Genomic DNA, 25441 nt, shown 5'->3' with positions numbered 1-25441 from the left:
GTGAACATTCTGGTACACGGCAATAAAATCTTACACGAGCCTGTTGTCAATTTTAACGCTCCATAGTTTATTGTTTCTACATTAATCTGCCTGAATGATCCAGAATGATTGGTGTTAAAATTTCAGTAGAGATTGATGGAAGTGGCTGATAAATAAAGCAGTAGCTGTATCTGTTAATGTCATACATAAATGCATAAGCAGTAGTAACACATCCACTGGCTATATTTAGCTCTCTCTCACATCTCACTTGGACGTGATGATATGAGTAGTAAACGTTATGTACCAAGCTAGATGAACATTAGTGCTACTATTTTGGTATTCTTGTCTCCAGCTCAGATCATCCTCAGCTGTCCCTGTACTGCAATTAATACTGATTTTATTCATTATTACGCAGGTTATTGTCTGTTGCACTGATGTACCTTCAGTGTGGTTTTATCACATTCTGTTGGGTAAAACACATTTACAAGCACTTCCTCGTCAACTTTCTCACAATGAGAAAGTTAAAAATTAAAAATCAAGTAGTCACTGATTCGTTGTACATTTGATCATGTAGATTTAATAATAATATCAGTGATCGTATCTATAATAAATCAGTGAAAAGACGTTTCTATGAGTAAAGAAACTTGTGCACAGGTGGGAAAAACAAGCGTTTATTGTAGAAAACAGTCAAGAAGTGTTGATTATGGGGACATTTAGATTTACAGCAGACACCCTTTTCAGAGTAACTTATAAAAGTGCTTTGAGTCTCTATTAATGAATAAATCAACAGGAAAATTAAGCATTTTTTATAATGATTATGTAAGACAATACCATATACAGGATAGTGAAATAATGTTAACACTTATAATGAACTACATGTTGACTTTTTTTTATTTTGGGAGACTTTGTGGAACGCCAGGATGCACATTTCTGGTGTATATTTACCAACATTTTCATTTTGCTTATTACACATATATTGGCCATTTATTAATTCTAATAAAATAACTCAACACTACAGACTTGTACAACACAATGGTGCATCAATTTAAATAAATACAAGTATTCACTCCTATATGAAACAAACAACAAAAAAAAAAAATGTGGATGAGGAACAATGATAATTATTTATTATTACTTACAGCATATTGTTTGAGACCCTTGAAGTAATCTTCATAACCTGTAGAGACAAGAATGAAGAACAAATGCAGACAGTGTTCTTGTACAAATTTAAATGCTTCTGGATAACTGCAAGTCAGTCCTGAAAACCTCTGTCCTGTCAAGCCAGTTATGTTTTATAGTAGACATTTATGTTGGTTATATGAGCTGCCACCTGTCAACGACACACTTTGGCTCTGGGGACTGTAAAGCTGCCTGCTTTAATGCGGTTTATTAATAAATACGCTTGACTTGCGAGAGCCTTGCAACAGTATACCAGTGGCATCTGAGCTCTTCCCTAAGGCTGATCCAAGGATTTGCTCCAGGAAGTCATATGAGCTGCTTCTCTTATTAGATGGGGTTGGTACTGCACATATTTTAACCATAGCTGTGGACAGCATACACTACAGTACAGAATTTAGTCCAATCAAAAAAAGAAAACTTGGTTTAAGTTTGAACACATATTGTACAGTGAAACAGTAAAACATAGTGCTGATGGTTGTGGACAAAACATGTGCTTCTAAAAATAGCTCTCACTGCAGTCTATAGTTTATATCAACATTAGAAAGTTTTTCTGATTTGAATACAGCACTGATCCTAAAGATACACGTTTCCTATATTTGCCTTTATACATAAATTAATGCTGTAGTAGTGGCAATGATGTAAAATGTTATAATAGTATTAATAATATTAATAATAATATAAATCCTTGCCTAAAGCTCACTGCCTGAATGAAAAGTGACCATCTAACAGTCATTTGACTTATTAATAAAAATATGTGTCTAGCAGATTCCATGACACTGAATACCAGTGGCATTTGACAGCTCCTCCACTGCCAATTTAGGCATTGTTGAAGTGCATGTTGGATTAATGTATCTTTAAACTGAGCACTAAGAATGATAAGTAGTTCATTCAATTTATACTGAACCAAAGGTTTGGATAGTTACTATAGGACTGAAATAAATCTCATGATCACATGACAGTAAATTATGTAATGAGATTAACACCTAAAATAGTGTCAGGAAGTCATTTACTGACATTATGTTGGTCATTATAAGTCTGATCTTCTTTGCCATATGCCATCCTTGGCCATACCCATTGCCTTAAAATTGATTTCATTTAATTTACTAGATTATTCGAATGCTAATAAAAAAAAGTAAATAGTGAAAAATCCTATAAGCTCACTGTTTATTAGGTACATTCTTGAAATACACAAATTGTATATTAAATGTATTTTTGTTATGGACTATCGATTGATCATTGTTGATAAAAATAACAGCACAATCTGAAACAAACATAGGATCATGGTTCAGGACCTAAAACCCACATCCAAATTGAGCATGTCACTAGTGCTGACTGAACAATTTGAGTATATATATATAAGGAGCAGTGCTGGACTTCCCTAAGGACATATTGCCACCCAGTGAAGGTGAGACTTATCTACTTAACATGCCTCTATACACACCAATTATAATTCATTTACCATCAACATTCCTAACTTATTTTCCATATAATGCCATGTTATGTAGCTGCAAATTTGCTGTAGGAATTTAGGATATTTATCAAGTCTTTGTGCCTTTCAGAATCAGCACTAGGGTCCTGCACCTTTTGGCCTGGGAAGAAAACACAGTAAGTTCTACAGGAAGCATTTATGTACATTTCTGGGTGTTTTGCCATTTTCCCCTCAGGGGGTCAAGTTTGTTGCAGGGTTCCTTTTGCAAAAAGACTATGGTCACACCTGATTCCACTTATTTCATAAACAGCTATTAGTCTATAAAATGTTCTTTAGATGTTAGGCTGAAAACTGCAGCTGTAAGAGCTATACATGGCAAGGTTTGGAAATAGGATGTAGATAACTAAAATCTAAAATGTAAAAAGCTGGACTTTGACAGAGGTCAGTGCAACCCCAGCTTGTTTTCTGTTTTGACGCAGACCAGTGACAAGTATCTTTGTTTTAACAGTAACCTGCCACCATGGGAGATGGTGAGATGGAATGCTTCGGCCCAGCGGCCATCTACCTCCGCAAGCCGGAAAAGGAGAGGATTGAGGCTCAGAACAAACCTTTCGATGCCAAAACAGCCGTCTTTGTGGTCGATGCCGCAGAGATGTACGTCAAGGGTACACTGAAGAGTAAAGAGGGGGGCAAAGCCACCGTAGAAACTCTGGAAAGCAAAAAAGTGAGTGTAAAGATAATTGACACAGTGTCAGGATTCTACATTTACTGCACACGCCTACATAAGTGACCATTAAATGTGCTTTATCACTGATATTTTACAGACTGTCACCGTTAAGGAAGATGAAATCTTTCCAATGAATCCTCCAAAATATGACAAAATGGAGGACATGGCCATGATGACCCACCTCAGTGAACCTGCTGTGCTGTATAACCTCAAAGAGCGTTACGCAGCATGGATGATCTACGTAAGTTAAACAAAGAATTACTCCATTTTCAAAGAGAAATACGAGAGTGACGACACTAATGATTAACATTTCTCTGGACGCTTCTTCAGACCTACTCAGGGTTGTTCTGCGTCACTGTGAACCCCTACAAGTGGCTCCCAGTGTATGATGCTGTCGTTGTGTCTGGATACAGAGGCAAAAAGAGGATTGAAGCCCCACCTCACATCTTCTCCATCTCTGATAACGCCTATCAGTTCATGCACACTGGTACGATTTGTTTATGATTCTCTCTCTAACTATTTGTTACTGTATGAATAATTCAGTGCCTTATACAAAATGCTGAATTAATTCTTCTACACCTTTAGATCGTGAGAACCAGTCAGTCCTGATTACGTAAGTCAAAACCTCTTCTTAAATATGATTCACTTCTAATAATCACAGAGCTTCATCTCTAGATACATGCACTGAACTACTGTTCACACCTGGTTCTCCTTTTCTACCCCCAGTGGAGAATCTGGTGCAGGAAAGACTGTGAACACAAAACGTGTCATTCAGTACTTTGCAATGGTTGGCATGACTGGAAAGAAGGCAGAACCTGTTCCTGGCAAAATGCAGGTGAGAAAAAAAACTACTACTGCTGTGTGACAGAATCAGACCTCAGACTCCTCACTAAATACCTGCCATCATCACTAGGGTTCACTGGAAGACCAAATTGTTGCAGCCAACCCCCTGCTGGAGGCTTACGGTAATGCCAAGACTGTGAGAAATGACAACTCCTCTCGTTTTGTAAGTAGACCTACATTGCATTGTGTTTTACAGCTAAGATTTAGAAACTGTTCATCTTAAAACTTAACTGTATTTTAATTCATCTTTTAACTTTCTAGGGTAAATTTATTAGAATCCATTTTGGACAAACTGGAAAACTGGCTTCAGCTGATATTGAAACCTGTAAGTTTCAGAGTTTGTTTTCAAAATAATTATTTTGTAAATAAAAGATACATACAGCTAAGTGAATTTTTATCTTAATGTGTCCAGATCTGCTGGAAAAGTCAAGAGTCACTTTCCAGCTGTCTGCTGAGAGAAGCTACCACATTTTCTACCAGCTCATGACTGGACACAAACCCGAGCTGCTTGGTAAGAAATCTCATGTACTGCAATGTTACTAAAATCCCTGCATGTTAGTTTAAAGAACAGATTTGTGTGAATGACAATGAATTATTTTATCCTTGTACAGAGGCACTGCTCATCACCACCAACCCTTATGATTACCCAATGATCAGCCAGGGTGAAATCACAGTCAAGAGCATCAATGATGTGGAGGAGTTCATTGCCACAGATGTAGGAAGAAATTATTTTATAAACATGTTTGTGTGTGTTAATTTAAAAGATAACATGACCAATCTCTTCTTTTCATCACAGACTGCCATTGACATTCTTGGCTTCAGCGCTGATGAAAAAATTAACATCTACAAGCTGACCGGTGCTGTGATGCATCATGGCAACATGAAGTTCAAGCAGAAGCAGAGAGAGGAGCAGGCTGAGCCTGATGGCACTGAAAGTACAAAAAAATAAAATAAATTATTACCCAGTCTGTAAATATATAAAGTAGTAAATGTATGCTATGTGTGATATTAAAGACAATCTTCTCTCCACACATCAGTTGCTGATAAAATCGCCTACCTTCTGGGTCTGAACTCAGCTGACATGCTGAAAGCTTTGTGTTACCCCAGAGTCAAAGTCGGAAACGAGTTTGTGACCAAAGGCCAGACTGTACCACAGGTAACGTACCATTAGAGACCACGGGAAAAAAGAATTAAAGTTTGAGTTTTCACAGAACGAATAAACAATTATGGATTATACTTTCAGGTGAACAATTCCGTGTCTGCTCTGTGCAAGTCCATCTATGAGAAAATGTTCTTGTGGATGGTCATTCGTATCAATGAGATGTTGGACACAAAGCAGCAAAGGCAGTACTTCATTGGTGTGCTGGACATCGCTGGATTTGAGATCTTTGATGTAAATGATTGTTTTCCTCCATGATATTTGCTCTGATGGTTTGTGCAATACTTTGACAATGTCTAATCTATTGCTAAACTCTAACAGTTCAACAGCTTGGAGCAGCTCTGCATTAACTTCACAAATGAGAAACTGCAACAGTTTTTCAACCACCACATGTTCGTGCTGGAACAAGAGGAGTACAAGAAAGAAGGTATCGAGTGGGAGTTCATTGACTTTGGTATGGACTTGGCTGCCTGCATTGAGCTTATTGAGAAGGTAAGTTATTGTGGTGTCAGTACAATTAATGTCATCAATAAAATAATCATACTTTCACCACTAAAACTCCAGTGATCTCTAATAAAAAATCTGTCACCAACAGCCAATGGGCATCTTCTCCATCCTTGAAGAGGAGTGCATGTTCCCCAAGGCTACAGACACGTCCTTCAAGAACAAACTTCATGACCAGCACCTTGGCAAATGCAACGCCTTCCAGAAGCCAAAGCCTGGCAAAGGCAAAGCTGAGGCTCACTTCTCCCTGGTGCACTACGCCGGCACTGTGGACTACAACATTTCCGGCTGGTTGGACAAGAACAAGGATCCACTGAACGACTCTGTTGTCCAGCTGTACCAGAAATCAGGAAACAAACTGCTGTGCCACCTTTATGCAGCCCATGCCAGTGCCGATGGTAAGAGTAACATTTATAGATATGAACTATTACTGCTGATAAACTGCAGCTTAAATGTGCTGTTTCTGATATAAACTTGTACATATATAAAGCAAAGAATATAAATACACTTTAACTCTGATGTGCAGCTGATGCTGGTGGTGGAAAGAAGGGCGGCAAAAAGAAGGGTGGTTCCTTCCAGACAGTGTCTGCATTGTTTAGGGTAAATATTTCAGCTTATTGGTGTAAATATACAGTGCAGAATCTTTGCAATTACTTATGTATGATGTGTGACATCTCCAGGAGAACTTGGGCAAGCTGATGAGCAACTTGAGGAGCACTCACCCTCACTTTGTGCGTTGCTTGATTCCAAATGAGTCCAAGACTCCAGGTCAGTTCTCTTCTCATTTTCCTACATTTATAATGAATAATTAAACAGCATCATATTAATGCACTGAACTGGAACCTCTAGGTTTGATGGAGAACTTCCTGGTCATCCACCAGTTGAGGTGTAATGGTGTGCTGGAGGGTATCAGAATCTGCAGAAAGGGATTCCCCAGCAGGATCCTCTATGGTGACTTCAAACAGAGGTCATCTGATTTCTACATATAATTAATGCTAATTGTAAAACACCTCAAAATACCTTCAGTTCTACACATGAGTTGTGGGCAAACACATGAAAATATGTACATTATATATTCTGTAATAAATATATCATTTTAGATACAAAGTCTTGAATGCCAGCGTCATCCCAGAGGGACAGTTCATTGACAACAAGAAAGCTTCAGAGAAACTCTTGGGCTCCATTGATGTGGATCATACACAGTACAAGTTTGGACACACCAAGGTTTGTAGTTTTGTCAGAACAAAAGTATTATTGTTGGTACTAAAAACACTCTGATTTTCTGATTTCTAGAAAAGTTCAAATAAAAGGAACATTTACCTTTTAAATCTACATAAATAATAAGTATTTGCAGAATTTCCTTAAATAAAGGATCTGATTATCTATCTGAACTTGCAGGTGTTCTTCAAAGCCGGTCTGCTGGGAACCCTTGAGGAGATGCGAGATGAAAAACTAGCCAATCTGGTGACCATGACTCAGGCTTTGTGCCGTGGCTACCTCATGAGGAGGGAGTTTGTCAAGATGATGGAGAGGAGGTATGTTTAGATGACAAAAGATGGACACATGGACAAACCAAGTACAGAAACAATACAATAGGTGACCTAATTCATCTTAAATTCCAGGGAATCCATCTATTCCATCCAATACAACATCCGCTCATTCATGAATGTGAAACACTGGCCATGGATGAAGTTGTACTTCAAGATCAAGCCTCTTCTCAAGAGTGCAGAGACTGAGAAGGAAATGGCTGCCATGAAGGAGAACTTTGAGAAAATGAAGGAGGACTTGGCAAAAGCACTGGCTAAGAAGAAAGAGCTTGAGGAGAAGATGGTTTCTCTGCAACAGGAGAAAAATGACCTGCAACTAGCAGTAGCCTCTGTAAGTTTCTATACAGAGTTTAAGTTCATTTCTAATTAAATTGGAATTTATTATATTAAAAACCCACATTAACAGGAATCAGAGAGCCTTTCTGATGCTGAGGAAAGATGTGAGGGACTCATCAAAAGCAAGATCCAGCTTGAAGCTAAGCTCAAGGAGACAAATGAGAGACTGGAGGATGAGGAGGAAATCAATGCTGAGCTGACTGCCAAGAAGAGGAAACTGGAGGATGAGTGCTCTGAGCTGAAGAAGGACATTGATGACCTGGAGCTCACCTTGGCCAAAGTGGAGAAGGAGAAACATGCCACTGAGAACAAGGTTCAGATTAATTAATTGAACATATTTCACTTTTTAATAATAGGAATTTAAATGGACAATTTATTATAATAATGATCTTAAACAGGTGAAGAACCTCACTGAAGAAATGGCATCTCAGGATGAGAGCATTGCCAAGCTCACTAAGGAGAAGAAAGCCCTCCAAGAGGCACACCAGCAGACTCTGGATGATCTCCAGGCAGAGGAAGACAAAGTCAACACTCTGACCAAATCCAAGACCAAGCTTGAACAACAAGTTGATGATGTAAATATCCATACTGTAATTCATAAAAGGTTCAGCAGTTATGATTATCAGGTGTTTTAATAAGATGCATTATCAAATTTAGCTTGAAGGTTCTCTGGAACAAGAGAAGAAGCTGCGTATGGACCTTGAGAGAGCCAAGAGAAAGCTTGAAGGTGACTTGAAACTGGCCCAAGAGTCCATAATGGACCTGGAGAACGACAAGCAGCAGTCTGATGAGAAGATCAAGAAGTGAGTGGGTCTTACAATGATAAAGCAACAAATACAAATCTGTTTATAAAAATATTTACATGTTACTTTTCCCATTTCATCAAAACAGGAAGGACTTTGAAACAAGTCAACTTCTGAGCAAGATTGAAGATGAACAGACCCTGGGTGCCCAGCTTCAGAAAAAGATTAAAGAGCTCCAGGTACTTCTTTTGTGAGAAACAATAATATTCAGGCTTCAAAATTCAAATGTCTAAGATCTTAAAAAAAAAAATCCTAATTTCAGGCTCGCATTGAAGAGCTGGAGGAAGAAATCGAGGCTGAGCGTGCAGCTCGTGCTAAAGTTGAGAAGCAGAGAGCTGATCTCCAGGGAACTTGAGGAGATCAGTGAGAGGCTGGAGGAAGCTGGAGGTGCCACCGCTGCTCAGATTGAGATGAACAAGAAGCGCGAGGCCGAGTTCCAGAAACTGCGTCGTGATCTGGAAGAATCCACTCTGCAGCATGAAGCTACAGCTGCTGCACTCCGCAAGAAACAAGCTGACAGTGTTGCTGAGCTCGGAGAACAGATCGACAACCTTCAGCGTGTCAAACAGAAGCTGGAGAAGGAGAAGAGTGAATATAAAATGGAGATCGATGATCTCTCCAGTAACATGGAAGCTGTGGCCAAATCAAAGGTATTAGACATTAAAATCTCATCATCCTGGTTAACTTCATCTAAAGCCTGAAGTGTCTTAAGGTTCTGAGTCAACAACAACTGGAGATACATTCACAGGCAGAAAGGACGTGTTTTACTACATTTAAATATATCTGCATTATATACGTACGCTTCTCTTTCCAGGCTAACCTAGAAAAGATGTGCCGCACCGTAGAGGACCAGCTGAGTGAACTCAAAGCTAAGAATGATGAACATGTTCGTCAACTCAATGACATCAGCACACAAAAGCCCGCCTTCAGACTGAGAATGGTACGTTAAATCACGATAAAGCGGAGAATCCTGAAATCACACGATCAGTTTTAGTAACATAATTCACACTCCTGTTAAAGGTGAATTCAGCCGTCAGCTGGAGGAGAAAGAAGCACTTGTTTCTCAGCTGACCAGAGGAAAACAAGCTTACACTCAGCAGATCGAGGAACTCAAAAGACATATCGAGGAGGAAGTCAAGGTAGAACACACACAGTTTAATGCAACTCTGACAAATGGTATAATAAGAACAATATGAACACTAAAAAATATGAATATATATAACAAATTTACTTCTAGGCAAAGAACGCTCTGGCTCATGCTGTCCAATCAGCTCGTCACGACTGTGATCTTCTCAGAGAGCAGTTTGAGGAAGAGCAGGAGGCCAAGGCTGAGCTTCAGCGTTCAATGTCAAAGGCCAACAGTGAGGTGGCTCAATGGAGAACCAAATATGAGACTGATGCCATCCAGCGTACAGAGGAGCTTGAGGAGGCCAAGTAAATTTCTACCACAATAACAAACAGCTGTCACTAAACAAATAATGCACAACATAGGCAATATATTGCTGTTCATGTGCCTACAGGAAAAAGCTTGCTCAGCGTCTTCAAGAAGCAGAGGAGTCCATTGAAGCCGTGAACTCCAAGTGTGCTTCTCTGGAGAAGACCAAGCAGAGGCTGCAGGGTGAAGTGGAGGACCTCATGATTGATGTTGAGCGATCCAACGCCTGGCTGCTAACCTCGACAAGAAACAGAGGAACTTTGACAAGGTCTAGAATCTGTCACCTGAATGTCGTGTACAAGACAATGCTGATCTGTACAAGTAGCATAGTATGTAACTGTCCTCCATATTCTCAGGTCTTGGCAGAATGGAAGCAGAAGTTTGAGGAAGGTCAGGCTGAACTGGAGGGAGCTCAGAAAGAAGCTCGTTCTCTCAGTACTGAACTCTTTAAGATGAAGAACTCATATGAGGAAGCTCTTGACCAGCTGGAGACTCTGAAAAGGGAGAACAAGAATCTCCAGCGTATGTAAAAAAATTTTTACATGTAAAATATTTATAGCCTTTAAATGAAAACAAACAAATAATAAATACTTTCTTCTGCAGAGGAGATCTCTGACTTGACTGAACAGATTGGAGAGACTGGAAAGACCATTCATGAGCTGGAGAAGGCAAAGAAGACGGTGGAAACTGAGAAATCAGAAATCCAGACTGCTCTTGAGGAGGCTGAGGTTACTATACATAACTGCAACAAGTAGAAATAAAGTACAACTGGATCTGCATCATATTGAACATTGAACATATTTTTCAGGGTACACTTGAACATGAAGAGTCCAAGATCCTTCGTGTCCAGCTTGAGCTCAACCAGGTTAAAAGTGAGATTGACAGGAAACTGGCTGAGAAAGATGAGGAGATGGAGCAGATCAAGAGAAACAGCCAGAGGGTGATTGAGTCCATGCAGACTACTCTGGACTCTGAGGTTAGGAGCAGGAATGATGCTTTAAGGGTCAAGAAGAAGATGGAGGGTGATCTGAATGAGATGGAGATTCAGCTGAGCCATGCCAACCGCCAGGCAGCTGAAGCCCAGAAACAGCTCAGGAATGTCCAAGGACAGCTCAAGGTCTGCCTTAAGTTTTATTTTTATTTACAAGTTTTCTTTAGTTTCATATGATAAATGTAGTCAAAGTGATATCCACTGTCACACCAGGATGCCCAACTGCACCTTGATGAGGCTGTCAGAGGACAAGAAGACATGAAGGAGCAGGTGGCCATGGTGGAGCGCAGGAATAACCTGATGCTGGCAGAGATTGAGGAACTGAGAGTTGCACTGGAGCAGACAGAAAGAGGCCGCAAAGTGGCTGAACAGGAGCTGGTTGATGCCAGTGAGCGTGTGGCACTGCTGCACTCTCAGGTTTGTTCCTACAACAAACTTTGGTGCCGATTTTACATTTTATGTACAATTATCCTAATGTTTTATTTTATTTTTTAAACAACAGAACACCAGTCTAATCAACACCAAGAAGAAGCTCGAGGGTGATCTGGTGCAGGTACAAGGTGAGGTGGATGATACCATCCAGGAGGCCAGGAATGCTGAGGAGAAGGCCAAGAAGGCCATCACAGATGTGAGTGTTAAATGCAGAAATTTACCACATTGATTTACAGTTTACCTGAAAACTTCCTGTCATGGTCATATACTAGGCTGCTATGATGGCTGAAGAGCTGAAAAAAGAGCAGGATACCAGTGCTCATCTGGAGAGGATGAAAAAGAACCTTGAGGTTACCGTCAAAGATCTGCAGCACCGTCTGGATGAAGCTGAGAATCTCGCAATGAAGGGTGGAAAGAAGCAGCTCCAGAAACTGGAATCCAGGGTAAGTTGCAGTATTTAAACCAGTTAAGAAAAGCGTGAATATATTTTGTTGGAAAGTTTTCTATAAATGTAAGGTCTGATCTAGGTGCGTGAACTGGAGAGTGAGGTCGAAGCCGAGCAGAGACGTGGCGTTGAAGCCGTTAAAGGAGTCCGTAAATATGAGAGGAGAGTGAAGGAACTCACCTACCAGGTACATAATATGTTTATCACCATACAGTCCATGTGAAGAAAAAAAATGAAACTAAATAAATCCTAAATAAACATCAACTATTGCAGACTGAGGAGGATAAGAAGAACGTGAATAGACTGCAGGACCTTGTGGATAAACTGCAGCTGAAAGTAAAGGCCTACAAGAGGCAGGCTGAGGAAGCTGTAAGTGTGTCACTATGTACTGATATACATGCTGATATTGTACTTACAGCAGCACTAAAGTGAATAATGCTTATTAATCACAGGAGGAGCAGGCAAACACTCACCTGTCCAGGTACAGGAAAGTCCAGCATGAGATGGAAGAAGCTCAGGAGCGTGCTGACATTGCTGAATCCCAGGTCAACAAGCTGAGAGCCAAGAGTAGAGATGTTGGAAAGGTGGGGCAAAGTCATCTTTAAAAAAAGAAAACGTCATAATCATTATAATTCCTAATAATTTTATTAAAATACACTCTTTGAACGACTTCAAAGATTTCCTCTAATTGTATTAATTGTATGTTTTCCAAAGAGCAAAGAAGAATAAAGTTGAGACCAACCAGACAGCAACAAGCAAACATAAAATGACTGACTTGTGATGTCTTATTTTGTATTAAATAAATCAAGCAAATGTAATAAACTGTCTTTTTTCTTTTTTTAAGTAAACAAACTTATATGACAATAACATCATAAAATATCAAATAAAATGCCTGAAGATTCCACCTGAGTGTGTAGTGCCACACCCTTACTGGCATCAACCACCTCCTGTTCAGCTGCTTTGCAACCTCTCTGTCTGCTTCAGTGCAAAAGCCAGGTTTGGGAGTGTCACATTAACCTGTACACCATATAAAAATATATATATATTAGATTTTAAAATCTTTCACACTTTACTTAAAGTAGGAAACTTGCAACTGGAAAGCACTTTCATACATTTCTGAATTTTAAGGCGAGTACATCATGCAAAATTAAGACTTAGTAATAAACTCCATATATGAATGGTACAAAAAGCACAAGTACTTAAGCCCAAGTGAAATCTGCACACACTTTTAATGCACAAGAGTTGAGAATATTAATAGTATGCATGCTCACCAAATTTGAGATGTCAGAAATGGGCATTGTGAAGATGTCACACAGCATTGCACTTAGAGGTGTCAGGAAGCTTTTTCCACTGAACACTGCAGTTTGCTTTAAAAAGAACACTTTTATATGTTAAAGAAAATTCTAGGACAAAATAAGGATGCCATGCAAGACAATAATGGGTTGTTTTCTCTTCGAAGAACTTTGAGAGTTTGTGTCAACACAGAAGTCCTTCAACACATACAGAACATTTTATTTAAAAAATACACTGTTACCGAAAGAGTAGCCAAATATTTATAGACATATTTTAAAACAACACTGCAGTCTAGCCCTCTTTATCCAACAGGTGGTGTTAATGTGATAAGTGATGACAGCTTTAGACACTACCTGTATATAGGCTGATAAAATACACATGCACACAAAAAAGTATGAAGCTTTTTAACTCTGTGCTATTTGCATAAATGCAAGTTATTCCTCTAAACATGTTGCTTCACAAACAACAGATCTTACAAGGTATTTGACTGATTAATTTGAGGTCTCTTTAAGACAGCAACACCTTAATTATCATATAAGGTAATATCTACTTGAGATAACAAACACAGTGTAAAACATTCTCAGACTAGGAATCTATAGTGTACAGTAAGATAAATGAAACACACCCAGTCACCTTTTCAGGAAGCATAGCCATTATATCATCTTAATCATTTTAATTGTGCCTAATTTAATCAAATTTTAGTTTTAAAAATTTCTAACGGTTTCTAGACTGAAATAAACAGAGACACTTACTTCCAAGATGACTGCAACTGGGAACTCTTATGTAGCACAACTAAACTTATTTATACTGCAATCTGAACTACACAAAATTCTTGAGGCCACACTAGACCCTTAACTGGTTTCTATATTTGAATTTATTCCTAATATGAACATTCTGCTTGTAATATTTAAGTTCACCATTTAATTTTATGAATTCAACAAATCACTTCTAAAATTTACTGCCTTGAAAAGCAACTGCCAAAACATATTAACTTTCTTTAAAAAGAATTTTATGGTCAGCCACTGGTAATCAATCTTAGACTAAACCTGGTGCCATTTTAATTTGATACCCTGCTGGAACTATACAGCACTAAATGCTACATCTCTTAAATCTTGCCATGTCATAAAATGATTACAAATTATTTTCAGATTACAAACATTAATTCACATGCTTGCATTAATATTTAGACTACAAACATTTTAAAACACTGTCATATAATTTCAGCTTTTCTCTGTCAGAGTTTTCCAACTCTTCACTGCTGGCTGAAAAGGGATTATCTGTACTTTTAAAAAAGCTTTTTATTATACCATTTGTATTATACCAATGTATATTTTCTATGAAATTGTGAGAAAATTGTTGAGAAAACAATATGGATTATTACATAAACATTTTAAACTGAATATTAAAACAGTATTTGCTGCCAAATTTCTTTCCTCTTTCACACTTTTGCTTAGACTAAAATTATTTAATGATTATTCCACACAATATGTTACTGGCAATAGGTGAACTTTGGCTAACCAATGATTGCTTTTGGATTACTGTCTACTTATAAACATTATATATTTGGAAATGATGCCACTGACCTTGAAATTAAACACCAGTGGGATCAGAGCACTTCTCCACGTCCAATTTTAGTGCCTCTTCACGGCCAGAAATCATAAAAATAATTTTAAAAGAAAAAATAATAATTAAAAAAGCTGGTTATATACATTTGTTTTTACAGGACATTTATAAAATATAAAAAACTATCCAAAAATAAAATTATTTTGAGAAACTGAATGGAAACAATTTAAGTGTAAATATTAATGCAAATGTTAATATGTAAATTGTTCAGGCATTGCCCTGAGAAATTACAATGTTTTTTAAGAAACAATTAATTAAAAATAAAAAAAGAAAGCTGTATATTTTAAAGGAATCCTTATAAGAACAAAACAGTATTTGCAAATGCATAACACTAAAGCACATGAATTATAGTGCTACATAAAGCAACTACATACATCGCATCAACTAATACAACATGGCCATATATAGAGAGACAGTTCTGCTGAGTGAACGGTAATGCTGCTATATAACAGGCTCCCCCAAGGACTGAAGGAACCTCAAGCACCCAGCCAAGGTGAGAAAGTCTCCAGTCCAGTGCTGATGTCTCATATGTTTGAACAATGATAGATTTGTAAAATGTTCTATTAATTTTATTTTAATAATATTAATTTTTTGCTGAATAACTAAATTGATATTTACTTCTTTTTCCAGAGTTCACAATCTGCCAATTTCTACTCTTGACATCAAACAAGGTACAGTGTTAAAATCATAATGGCAAAACAGGATTAGTCAAATATGCTTATTATGCATTTTGTTTATTTTGTCAGGCTATGTGCAAAAACTGCATGGAAATCTCTTTAAAGAGCATACATTGTTTTTTGGGGAATGAGATATGCTTAAATGCTCTGAAAGAAAACAAAAACATCCAAAGAATTAATGTCAGGATTAATTCAGTGTTAAAAAATCAATAGAAATTTATTAAGCTTAGATAAAATTCTGAAACAGAGTCTTTTCAAATAAAAATAAAGGCAATGAAAAGTATTTTAAAACTATATATAATATAAGGTCTGGTCAAGATCTGCACTCCACAAGACTACTATAGGCATGCTGTGGTAACTGGCACCAAGAAATTAGGAGCACATCCTTTAAGTCCTGTAGGTTGTGTGGTGAGGTCTCCATTGATAAAACTTGGATGTTAAGATTTGGGGAATGTCGAATATTCTTCCCCCATGTTCGTCACACCAGTGCTGAAAAATGTTTGCAGTGTGCCAGGCTGCGTTATCCTGCCAAAAGAAGCCACTTCTGCAAATAAAGATCAGGCTCGATGGTTTAGTTGATCCTCGCAGGCCAATATAGGAGTGTTTGCTAGTAAAGAGCAGGCAGCACTGAAGATATGATAGCTCTGCAACTACACAACCTATACACAGAGAGCTGTAATGCACTGTGCATTCTGACACCTTTTTAATAAAAGCCAGCATTAAAGTTCTTGGCAACTGTGGGATACAGTAGAATTTCTGTAAAATTGAACCAGACGGGTTTCACTCCCCATATGCATCAGTTATCCCAAAGGCCATCCATGACTGATCCGTCCATTGACCACTTTTGTAACATTGTAAAAAAAACAACAACTGTTATTCACATCATTCAGAGTAAAAGACAATTTTTTAATTATTTGACTACAGTAACCTGCCACCATGGGAGATGGTGAGATGGAATGCTTGACCCGGCCATCTACCTCCATAAGCCAGAAAGAGAGGATTGAGGCTCAGAACAAACCTTTTGATGCCAAATCAGCCGTCTTTGTGGTCGATGCCGCAGAGATGTACGTCAAGGGTACACTGAAGAGTAAAGAGGGGGGCAAAGCCACCGTAGAAACTCTGGAAAGCAAAAAAGTGAGTGTAAAGATAATTGACACAGTGTCAGGATTCTACATTTACTGCACACTCCTACATAAGTGACCATTAAATGTGCTTTATCACTGATATTTTATAGACTGTCAGCGTTAAGGAAGATGAAATCTTTCCAATGAATCCTCCAAAGTACGACAAAATGGAGGATATGGCCATGATGACCCACCTCAGTGAACCTGCTGTGCTGTATAACCTCAAAGAGCGTTACGCAGCATGGATGATCTACGTAAGTTAACCAAAGAATTACTCCATTTTCAAAGAGAAATACGAGAGTGACGACACTAATGATTAACATTTCTCTGGACGCTTCTTCAGACCTACTCAGGGTTGTTCTGCGTCACTGTGAACCCCTACAAGTGGCTCCCAGTGTATGACGCTGTCGTTGTGTCCGGATACAGAGGCAAAAAAAGGATTGAAGCCCCACCTCACATCTTCTCCATCTCTGATAACGCCTATCAGTTCATGCACACTGGTACGATTTGTTTATGATTCTCTCTCTAACTATTTGTTACTGTATGAATAATTCAGTGCCTTATACAAAATGCTGAATTAATTCTTCTACACCTTTAGATCGTGAGAACCAGTCCGTCCTGATTACGTAAGTCAAAACCTCTTCTTAAATATGAGTCACTTCTAATAATCACAGAGCTTTATCTCTAGATACATGCACTGAACTACTGTTCACACCTGGTTCTCCTTTTCTACCCCCAGTGGAGAATCTGGTGCAGGAAAGACTGTGAACACAAAACGTGTCATTCAGTACTTTGCAATGGTTGGCATGACTGGCAAGAAGGCAGAACCTGTTCCTGGCAAAATGCAGGTGAGAAAAAAACTACTACTGCTGTGTGACAGAATCAGACCTCAGACTCCTCACTAAATACCTGCCATCATCACTAGGGTTCACTGGAAGACCAAATTGTTGCAGCCAACCCCCTGCTGGAGGCTTACGGTAATGCCAAGACTGTGAGAAATGACAACTCCTCTCGTTTTGTAAGTAGACCTACATTGCATTGTGTTTTACAGCTAAGATTTAGAAAACTGTTCATCTTAAAACTTAAAACTGTATTTTAATCATCTTTTAACTTTCTAGGGTAAATTTATTAGAATCCATTTTGGACAAACTGGAAAACTGGCTTCAGCTGATATTGAAACCTGTAAGTTTTAGAGTTTGTTTTTAAAATAATTATTTTGTAAATAAAAGATACAGCTAAGTGAATTTTTATCTTAATATGTCCAGATCTGCTGGAAAAGTCAAGAGTCACTTTCCAGCTGTCTGCTGAGAGAAGCTACCACATTTTCTACCAGCTCATGACTGGACACAAACCCGAGCTGCTTGGTAAGAAATCTCATGTACTGCAATGTTACTAAAATCCCTGCATGTTAGTTTAAAGAACAGATTTGTGTGAATGACAATGAATTATTTTATCCTTGTACAGAGGCACTGCTCATCACCACCAACCCTTATGATTACCCAATGATCAGCCAGGGTGAAATCACAGTCAAGAGCATCGATGATGTGGAGGAGTTCATTGCCACAGATGTAGGAAGAAATGATTTTATAAACATGTTTGTGTGTGTTAATTTAAAAGATAACATGACCAATCTCTTCTTTCATCACAGACTGCCATTGACATTCTTGGCTTCAATGCTGATGAAAAATTAACATCTACAAGCTGACCGGTGCTGTGATGCATCATGGCAACATGAAGTTCAAGCAGAAGCAGAGAGAGGAGCAGGCTGAGCCTGATGGCACTGAAAGTACAAAAAAATAAAATAAATTATTACCCAGTCTGTAAATATATAAAGTAGTAAATGTATGCTATGTGATATTAAAGACAATCTTCTCTCCACATCAGTTGCTGATAAAATCGCCTACCTTCTGGGTCTGAACTCAGCTGACATGCTGAAAGCTTTGTGTTACCCCAGAGTCAAAGTCGGAAACGAGTTTGTGACCAAAGGCCAGACTGTACCACAGGTAACGTACCATTAGTGAATACAAGAAATTTTAATTCAAGTTTGAGTTTTCACAGAACGAATAAACAATTATGGATTATACTTTCAGGTGAACAATTCCGTGTCTGCCCTCTGCAAGTCCATCTATGAGAAAATGTTCTTGTGGATGGTCATTCGTATCAATGAGATGTTGGACACAAAGCAGCAAAGGCAGTACTTCATTGGTGTGCTGGACATCGCTGGATTTGAGATCTTTGATGTAAATGATTGTTTTCCTCCATGATATGTGCTCTGATGGTTTGTGCAATACTTTGACAATGTCTAATCTATTGCTAAACTCTAACAGTTCAACAGCTTGGAGCAGCTCTGCATTAACTTCACAAATGAGAAACTGCAACAGTTTTTCAACCACCACATGTTCGTGCTGGAACAAGAGGAGTACAAGAAAGAAGGTATCGAGTGGGAGTTCATTGACTTTGGTATGGACTTGGCTGCCTGCATTGAGCTTATTGAGAAGGTAAGTTATTGTGGTGTCAGTACAATTAATGTCATCAATAAAATAATCATACTTTCACCACTAAAACTCCAGTGATCTCTCATGAAAAATCTGTCACCAACAGCCAATGGGCATCTTCTCCATCCTTGAAGAGGAGTGCATGTTCCCCAAGGCTACAGACACGTCCTTCAAGAACAAACTTCATGACCAGCACCTTGGCAAATGCAACGCCTTCCAGAAGCCAAAGCCTGGCAAAGGCAAAGCTGAGGCTCACTTCTCCCTGGTGCACTACGCCGGCACTGTGGACTACAACATTTCCGGCTGGTTGGACAAGAACAAGGATCCACTGAACGACTCTGTTGTACAGCTGTACCAGAAATCAGGGAACAAACTGCTGTGCCACCTTTATGCAGCCCATGCTGGTGCCGATGGTAAGAGTAACATTTATAGATATGAACTATTACTGCTGATAAACTGCAGCTGAAATGTGCTGTTTCTGATATAAACTTGTACATATATAAAGCAAAGAATATCAATACACTTTAACTCTGATGTGCAGCTGATGCTGGTGCTGGAAAGAAGGCTGGCAAAAAGAAGGGTGGTTCCTTCCAGACAGTGTCTGCATTGTTTAGGGTAAATATTTCAGCTTATTGGTGTGAATATACAGTGCAAAATCTATGCAATGACTGACTTATGATGTGTGTCATCTCCAGGAGAACTTGGGCAAGCTGATGAGCAACTTGAGGAGCACTCACCCTCACTTTGTGCGTTGCTTGATTCCAAATGAGTCCAAGACTCCAGGTCGGTTCTCTTCTCATTTTCCTACATTTATAATGAATAATTAAACAGCATCATACTTATGCACTGAACTGGAACCTCTAGGTCTGATGGAGAACTTCCTGGTCATCCACCAGTTGAGGTGTAATGGTGTGCTGGAGGGTATCAGAATCTGCAGAAAGGGATTCCCCAGCAGGATCCTCTATGGTGACTTCAAACAGAGGTCATCTGAATTCTACATATAATTAATGCTAATTGTAAACACCTCAAAATACCTTCAGTTCTACACATGAGTTGTGGGCAAACACATGAAAATATGTACATTATATATTGTGTAATAAATATATCATTTTAGATACAAAGTCTTGAATGCCAGTGTCATCCCAGAGGGACAGTTCATTGACAACAAGAAAGCTTCAGAGAAACTCTTGGGCTCCATTGATGTGGATCATACACAGTACAAGTTTGGACACACCAAGGTTTGTAGTTTTGTCAGAACAAAAGTATTATTGTTGGTACTAAAAACATTAAGATTATCTGATTTCTAGAAAAATACAAATAAATAAAGGAACATTTACCTTTTAAATGTACATAAATAATAATTATTTGCAGAATTTCCTTAAATAAAGGATCTGATTATCTTTCTGAACTTGCAGGTGTTCTTCAAAGCCGGTCTGCTGGGAACCCTTGAGGAGATGCGAGATGAAAAACTAGCCAATCTGGTGACCATGACTCAGGCTTTGTGCCGTGGCTACCTCATGAGGAGGGAGTTTGTCAAGATGATGGAGAGGAGGTATGTTTAGATGACAAAAGATGGAACACATGGACAAACCAAGTACAGAAACATACAATAGGTGACCTAATTCATCTTAAATTCCAGGGAATCCATCTATTCCATCCAATACAACATCCGCTCATTCATGAATGTGAAACACTGGCCATGGATGAAGTTGTACTTCAAGATCAAGCCTCTTCTCAAGAGTGCAGAGACTGAGAAGGAAATGGCTGCCATGAAGGAGAACTTTGAGAAAATGAAGGAGGACTTGGCAAAAGCACTGGCTAGGAAGAAAGAGCTTGAGGAGAAGATGGTTTCTCTGCAACAGGAGAAAAATGACCTGCAACTAGCAGTAGCCTCTGTAAGTTTCTATACAGAGTTTAAGTTCATTTCTAATAAAATTGGGAAAACATTTATTATATTAAAACCACATTAACAGGAATCAGAGAGCCTTTCTGATGCTGAGGAAAGATGTGAGGGACTCATCAAAAGCAAGATCCAGCTTGAAGCTAAGCTCAAGGAGACAAATGAGAGACTGGAGGATGAGGAGGAAATCAATGCTGAGCTGACTGCCAAGAAGAGGAAACTGGAGGATGAGTGCTCTGAGCTGAAGAAGGACATTGATGACCTGGAGCTCACCTTGGCCAAAGTGGAGAAGGAGAAACATGCCACTGAAAACAAGGTTCAGATTAATTCATTGAACATATTTCACTTTTTAATAATAAGAATTTAAATGGACAATTAATTATAATAATGCTCATAAACAGGTGAAGAACCTCACTGAAGAGATGGCATCTCAGGATGAGAGCATTGCCAAGCTCACTAAGGAGAAGAAAGCCCTCCAAGAGGCACACCAGCAGACTCTGGATGATCTCCAGGCAGAGGAAGACAAAGTCAACACTCTGACCAAATCCAAGACCAAGCTTGAACAACAAGTTGATGATGTAAATATCCATACTGTAATTCATAAAAGGTTCAGCAGTTATGATTATCAGGTGTTTTAATAAGATGCATTATCAAATTTAGCTTGAAGGTTCTCTGGAACAAGAGAAGAAGCTGCGTATGGACCTTGAGAGAGCCAAGAGAAAGCTTGAAGGTGACTTGAAACTGGCCCAAGAGTCCATAATGGACCTGGAGAACGACAAGCAGCAGTCTGATGAGAAGATCAAGAAGTGAGTGGGTCTTACAATGATAAAGCAACAAATACAAATCTGTTTATAAAAATATTTACATGTTACTTTTCCCATTTCATCAAAACAGGAAGGACTTTGAAGTAAGTCAACTTCTGAGCAAGATTGAAGATGAACAGACCCTGGGTGCCCAGCTTCAGAAAAAGATTAAAGAGCTCCAGGTACTTCTTTTGTGAGAAACAATAATATTCAGGCTTGTAGAGTAAAATTCGAATGTCTAAAAAAAAAAAAATCCTGATTTCAGGCTCGCATTGAAGAGCTGGAGGAAGAAATCGAGGCTGAGCGTGCAGCTCGTGCTAAAGTTGAGAAGCAGAGAGCTGATCTCTCCAGGGAACTTGAGGAGATCAGTGAGAGGCTGGAGGAAGCTGGAGGTGCCACCGCTGCTCAGATTGAGATGAACAAGAAGCGCGAGGCCGAGTTCCAGAAACTGCGTCGTGATCTGGAAGAATCCACTCTGCAGCATGAAGCTACAGCTGCTGCACTCCGCAAGAAACAAGCTGACAGTGTTGCTGAGCTCGGAGAACAGATCGACAACCTTCAGCGTGTCAAACAGAAGCTGGAGAAGGAGAAGAGTGAATATAAAATGGAGATCGATGATCTCTCCAGTAACATGGAAGCTGTGGCCAAATCAAAGGTATTAGACATTCAAATCTCATCATCCTGGTTAACTTCATCTAAAGCCTGAAGTGTCTTAAGGTTCTGAGTCAACAACAATTGGAGATACATTCACAGGCAGAAAGGACGTGTTTTACTACATTTAAATATATCTGCATTATATACGTCGCTTCTCTTTCCAGGCTAACCTAGAAAAGATGTGCCGCACCGTAGAGGACCAGCTGAGTGAACTCAAAGCTAAGAATGATGAACATGTTCGTCAACTCAATGACATCAGCACACAAAAAGCCCGCCTTCAGACTGAGAATGGTACGTTAAATCACGATAAAGCGGAGAATCCTGAAATCACACGATCAGTTTTAGTAACATAATTCACACTCCTGTTAAAGGTGAATTCAGCCGTCAGCTGGAGGAGAAAGAAGCACTTGTTTCTCAGCTGACCAGAGGAAAACAAGCTTACACTCAGCAGATCGAGGAACTCAAAAGACATATCGAGGAAGAAGTCAAGGTAGAACACACACAGTTTGATGCAACTCTGACAAATGGTATAATAAGAACAATATGAACACTAAAAAATATGAATATATATAACAAATTTCACTTCTAGGCAAAGAACGCTCTGGCTCATGCTGTCCAATCAGCTCGTCACGACTGTGATCTTCTCAGAGAGCAGTTTGAGGAAGAGCAGGAGGCCAAGGCTGAGCTTCAGCGTTCAATGTCAAAGGCCAACAGTGAGGTGGCTCAATGGAGAACCAAATATGAGACTGATGCCATCCAGCGTACAGAGGAGCTTGAGGAGGCCAAGTAAATTCCTACCACAATAACAAACAGCTGTCACTAAACAAATAATGCACAACATAGGCAATATATTGCTGTTCATGTGCCTACAGGAAAAAGCTTGCTCAGCGTCTTCAAGAAGCAGAGGAGTCCATTGAAGCTGTGAACTCCAAGTGTGCTTCTCTGGAGAAGACCAAACAGAGACTGCAGGGTGAAGTGGAGGACCTCATGATTGATGTTGAGCGATCCAACGCCTGGCTGCTAACCTCGACAAGAAACAGAGGAACTTTGACAAGGTCTAGAATATGTCACCTGAATGTCGTGTACAAGACAATGCTGATCTGTACAAGTAGCATAGCATGTAACTGTCCTCCATATTTTCAGGTCTTGGCAGAATGGAAGCAGAAGTTTGAGGAAGGTCAGGCTGAACTGGAGGGAGCTCAGAAAGAAGCTCGTTCTCTCAGCACTGAACTCTTTAAGATGAAGAATTCATATGAGGAAGCTCTTGACCAGCTGGAGACTCTGAAAAGGGAGAACAAGAATCTCCAGCGTATGCAAAAAAATTTTTTTACATGTAAAATTTTCATAGCCTTTAAATGAAAACAAACAAATAATAAATACTTTCTTCTGCAGAGGAGATCTCTGACTTGACTGAACAGATTGGAGAGACTGGAAAGACCATTCATGAGCTGGAGAAGGCAAAGAAGACGGTGGAAACTGAGAAATCAGAAATCCAGACTGCTCTTGAGGAAGCTGAGGTTACTATACATAACTGCAACAAGTAGAAATAAAGTACAACTGGATCTGCATCAAATTGAACATTCAACATATTTTTCAGGGTACACTTGAACATGAAGAGTCCAAGATCCTTCGTGTCCAGCTTGAGCTCAACCAGGTTAAGAGTGAGATTGACAGGAAACTGGCTGAGAAAGATGAGGAGATGGAGCAGATCAAGAGAAACAGCCAGAGGGTGATTGAGTCCATGCAGACTACTCTGGACTCTGAGGTTAGGAGCAGGAATGATGCTTTGAGGGTCAAGAAGAAGATGGAGGGTGATCTGAATGAGATGGAGATTCAGCTGAGCCATGCCAACCGCCAGGCTGCTGAAGCCCAGAAACAGCTCAGGAATGTCCAAGGACAGCTCAAGGTCTGCCTTAAGTTTTATTTTTATTTACAAGTTTTCTTTTGTTTCATATGATAAATGTAGTCAAAGTGATATCCACTGTCACACCAGGATGCCCAACTGCACCTTGATGAGGCTGTCAGAGGACAAGAAGACATGAAGGAGCAGGTGGCCATGGTGGAGCGCAGGAATAACCTGATGCTGGCAGAGATTGAGGAACTGAGAGTTGCACTGGAGCAGACAGAAAGAGGCCGCAAAGTGGCTGAACAGGAGCTGGTTGATGCCAGTGAGCGTGTGGCACTGCTGCACTCTCAGGTTTGTTCCTACAACAAACTTTGGTGCCGATTTGACATTTTATGTACAATTATCCTAATGTTTTATTTTATTTTTTAAACAACAGAACACCAGTCTAATCAACACCAAGAAGAAGCTTGAGGGTGATCTGGTGCAGGTACAAGGTGAGGTGGATGATACTATCCAGGAGGCCAGGAATGCTGAGGAGAAGGCCAAGAAAGCCATCACAGATGTGAGTGTTAAATGCAGAAATTGTACCACATTGATTTACAGTTAACCTGAAAACTAACTTCCTGTCATGGTCATACACTAGGCTGCTATGATGGCTGAAGAGCTGAAGAAAGAGCAGGATACCAGTGCTCATCTGGAGAGGATGAAGAAGAACCTTGAGGTTACCGTCAAAGATCTGCAGCACCGTCTGGATGAAGCTGAGAATCTCGCAATGAAGGGTGGAAAGAAGCAGCTCCAGAAACTGGAATCCAGGGTAAGTTGCAGTATTTAAACCAGTTAAGAAAAGCGTGAATATATTTTGTTGGAAAGTTTTCTATAAATGTAAGGTCTGATCTAGGTGCGTGAACTGGAGAGTGAGGTCGAAGCCGAGCAGAGACGTGGCGTTGAAGCCGTTAAAGGAGTCCGTAAATATGAGAGGAGAGTGAAGGAACTCACCTACCAGGTACATAATATATTTACCACCATACAGTCCATATGAAGAAAAACAATGAAACTAAACAAATCCTAAATAAACATCAACTATTGCAGACTGAGGAGGATAAGAAGAACGTGAATAGACTGCAGGACCTTGTGGATAAACTGCAGCTGAAAGTAAAGGCCTACAAGAGGCAGGCTGAGGAAGCTGTAAGTGTGTCACTATGTACTGATATACATGC

The 25441-nt window shown here is 39.4% G+C and overlaps 1 protein-coding gene, 2 long non-coding RNA genes and 1 pseudogene across 3 annotated transcripts; 2 read left to right on the top strand and 2 right to left on the bottom strand.

Annotated features, from left to right (window-relative positions):
• Nucleotides 1-638: 638 nt before the first annotated feature.
• On the bottom strand, nucleotides 639-3298 carry LOC124402466. The gene is made up of 2 exons (XR_006928737.1): nucleotides 3196-3298; nucleotides 639-1156 (listed from the first exon to the last, which is right to left on the bottom strand). It is a non-coding gene; the product is annotated as an uncharacterized LOC124402466 (long non-coding RNA).
• LOC124402437 (myosin heavy chain, fast skeletal muscle-like) lies at nucleotides 3093-12630 on the top strand. Its single transcript, XM_046875490.1, is given in 42 exon segments — nucleotides 3093-3311; nucleotides 3412-3555; nucleotides 3645-3801; nucleotides 3900-3927; nucleotides 4041-4149; nucleotides 4228-4320; nucleotides 4419-4482; nucleotides 4570-4668; nucleotides 4769-4872; nucleotides 4954-5092; nucleotides 5195-5313; nucleotides 5401-5550; nucleotides 5638-5808; nucleotides 5912-6218; nucleotides 6347-6420; nucleotides 6501-6588; nucleotides 6670-6787; nucleotides 6921-7044; nucleotides 7219-7355; nucleotides 7443-7698; nucleotides 7774-8016; nucleotides 8102-8278; nucleotides 8361-8506; nucleotides 8595-8685; nucleotides 8769-8845; nucleotides 8847-9156; nucleotides 9321-9423; nucleotides 9426-9446; nucleotides 9527-9645; nucleotides 9744-9940; nucleotides 10027-10166; nucleotides 10169-10209; nucleotides 10298-10463; nucleotides 10545-10669; nucleotides 10750-11058; nucleotides 11146-11349; nucleotides 11435-11560; nucleotides 11637-11807; nucleotides 11892-11996; nucleotides 12083-12178; nucleotides 12262-12393; nucleotides 12524-12630. Coding segments are annotated over 42 exon segments (5799 nt in total). The 5' UTR covers nucleotides 3093-3107; the 3' UTR covers nucleotides 12539-12630.
• LOC124402462 lies at nucleotides 12283-16515 on the bottom strand. Its single transcript, XR_006928733.1, has 5 exons — nucleotides 16421-16515; nucleotides 14686-14742; nucleotides 13081-13176; nucleotides 12715-12826; nucleotides 12283-12408 (listed from the first exon to the last, which is right to left on the bottom strand). It is a non-coding gene; the product is annotated as an uncharacterized LOC124402462 (long non-coding RNA).
• LOC124402441 overlaps nucleotides 16339-25441 on the top strand; it is a 9538-nt pseudogene continuing 435 nt past the window's right edge.

The sequence above is a fragment of the Silurus meridionalis genome, chromosome 19 (assembly GCF_014805685.1).
Source record: "Silurus meridionalis isolate SWU-2019-XX chromosome 19, ASM1480568v1, whole genome shotgun sequence".
NCBI lineage: Eukaryota > Metazoa > Chordata > Actinopteri > Siluriformes > Siluridae > Silurus > Silurus meridionalis.
This window is presented reverse-complemented; position numbering and strand designations above follow the sequence as displayed.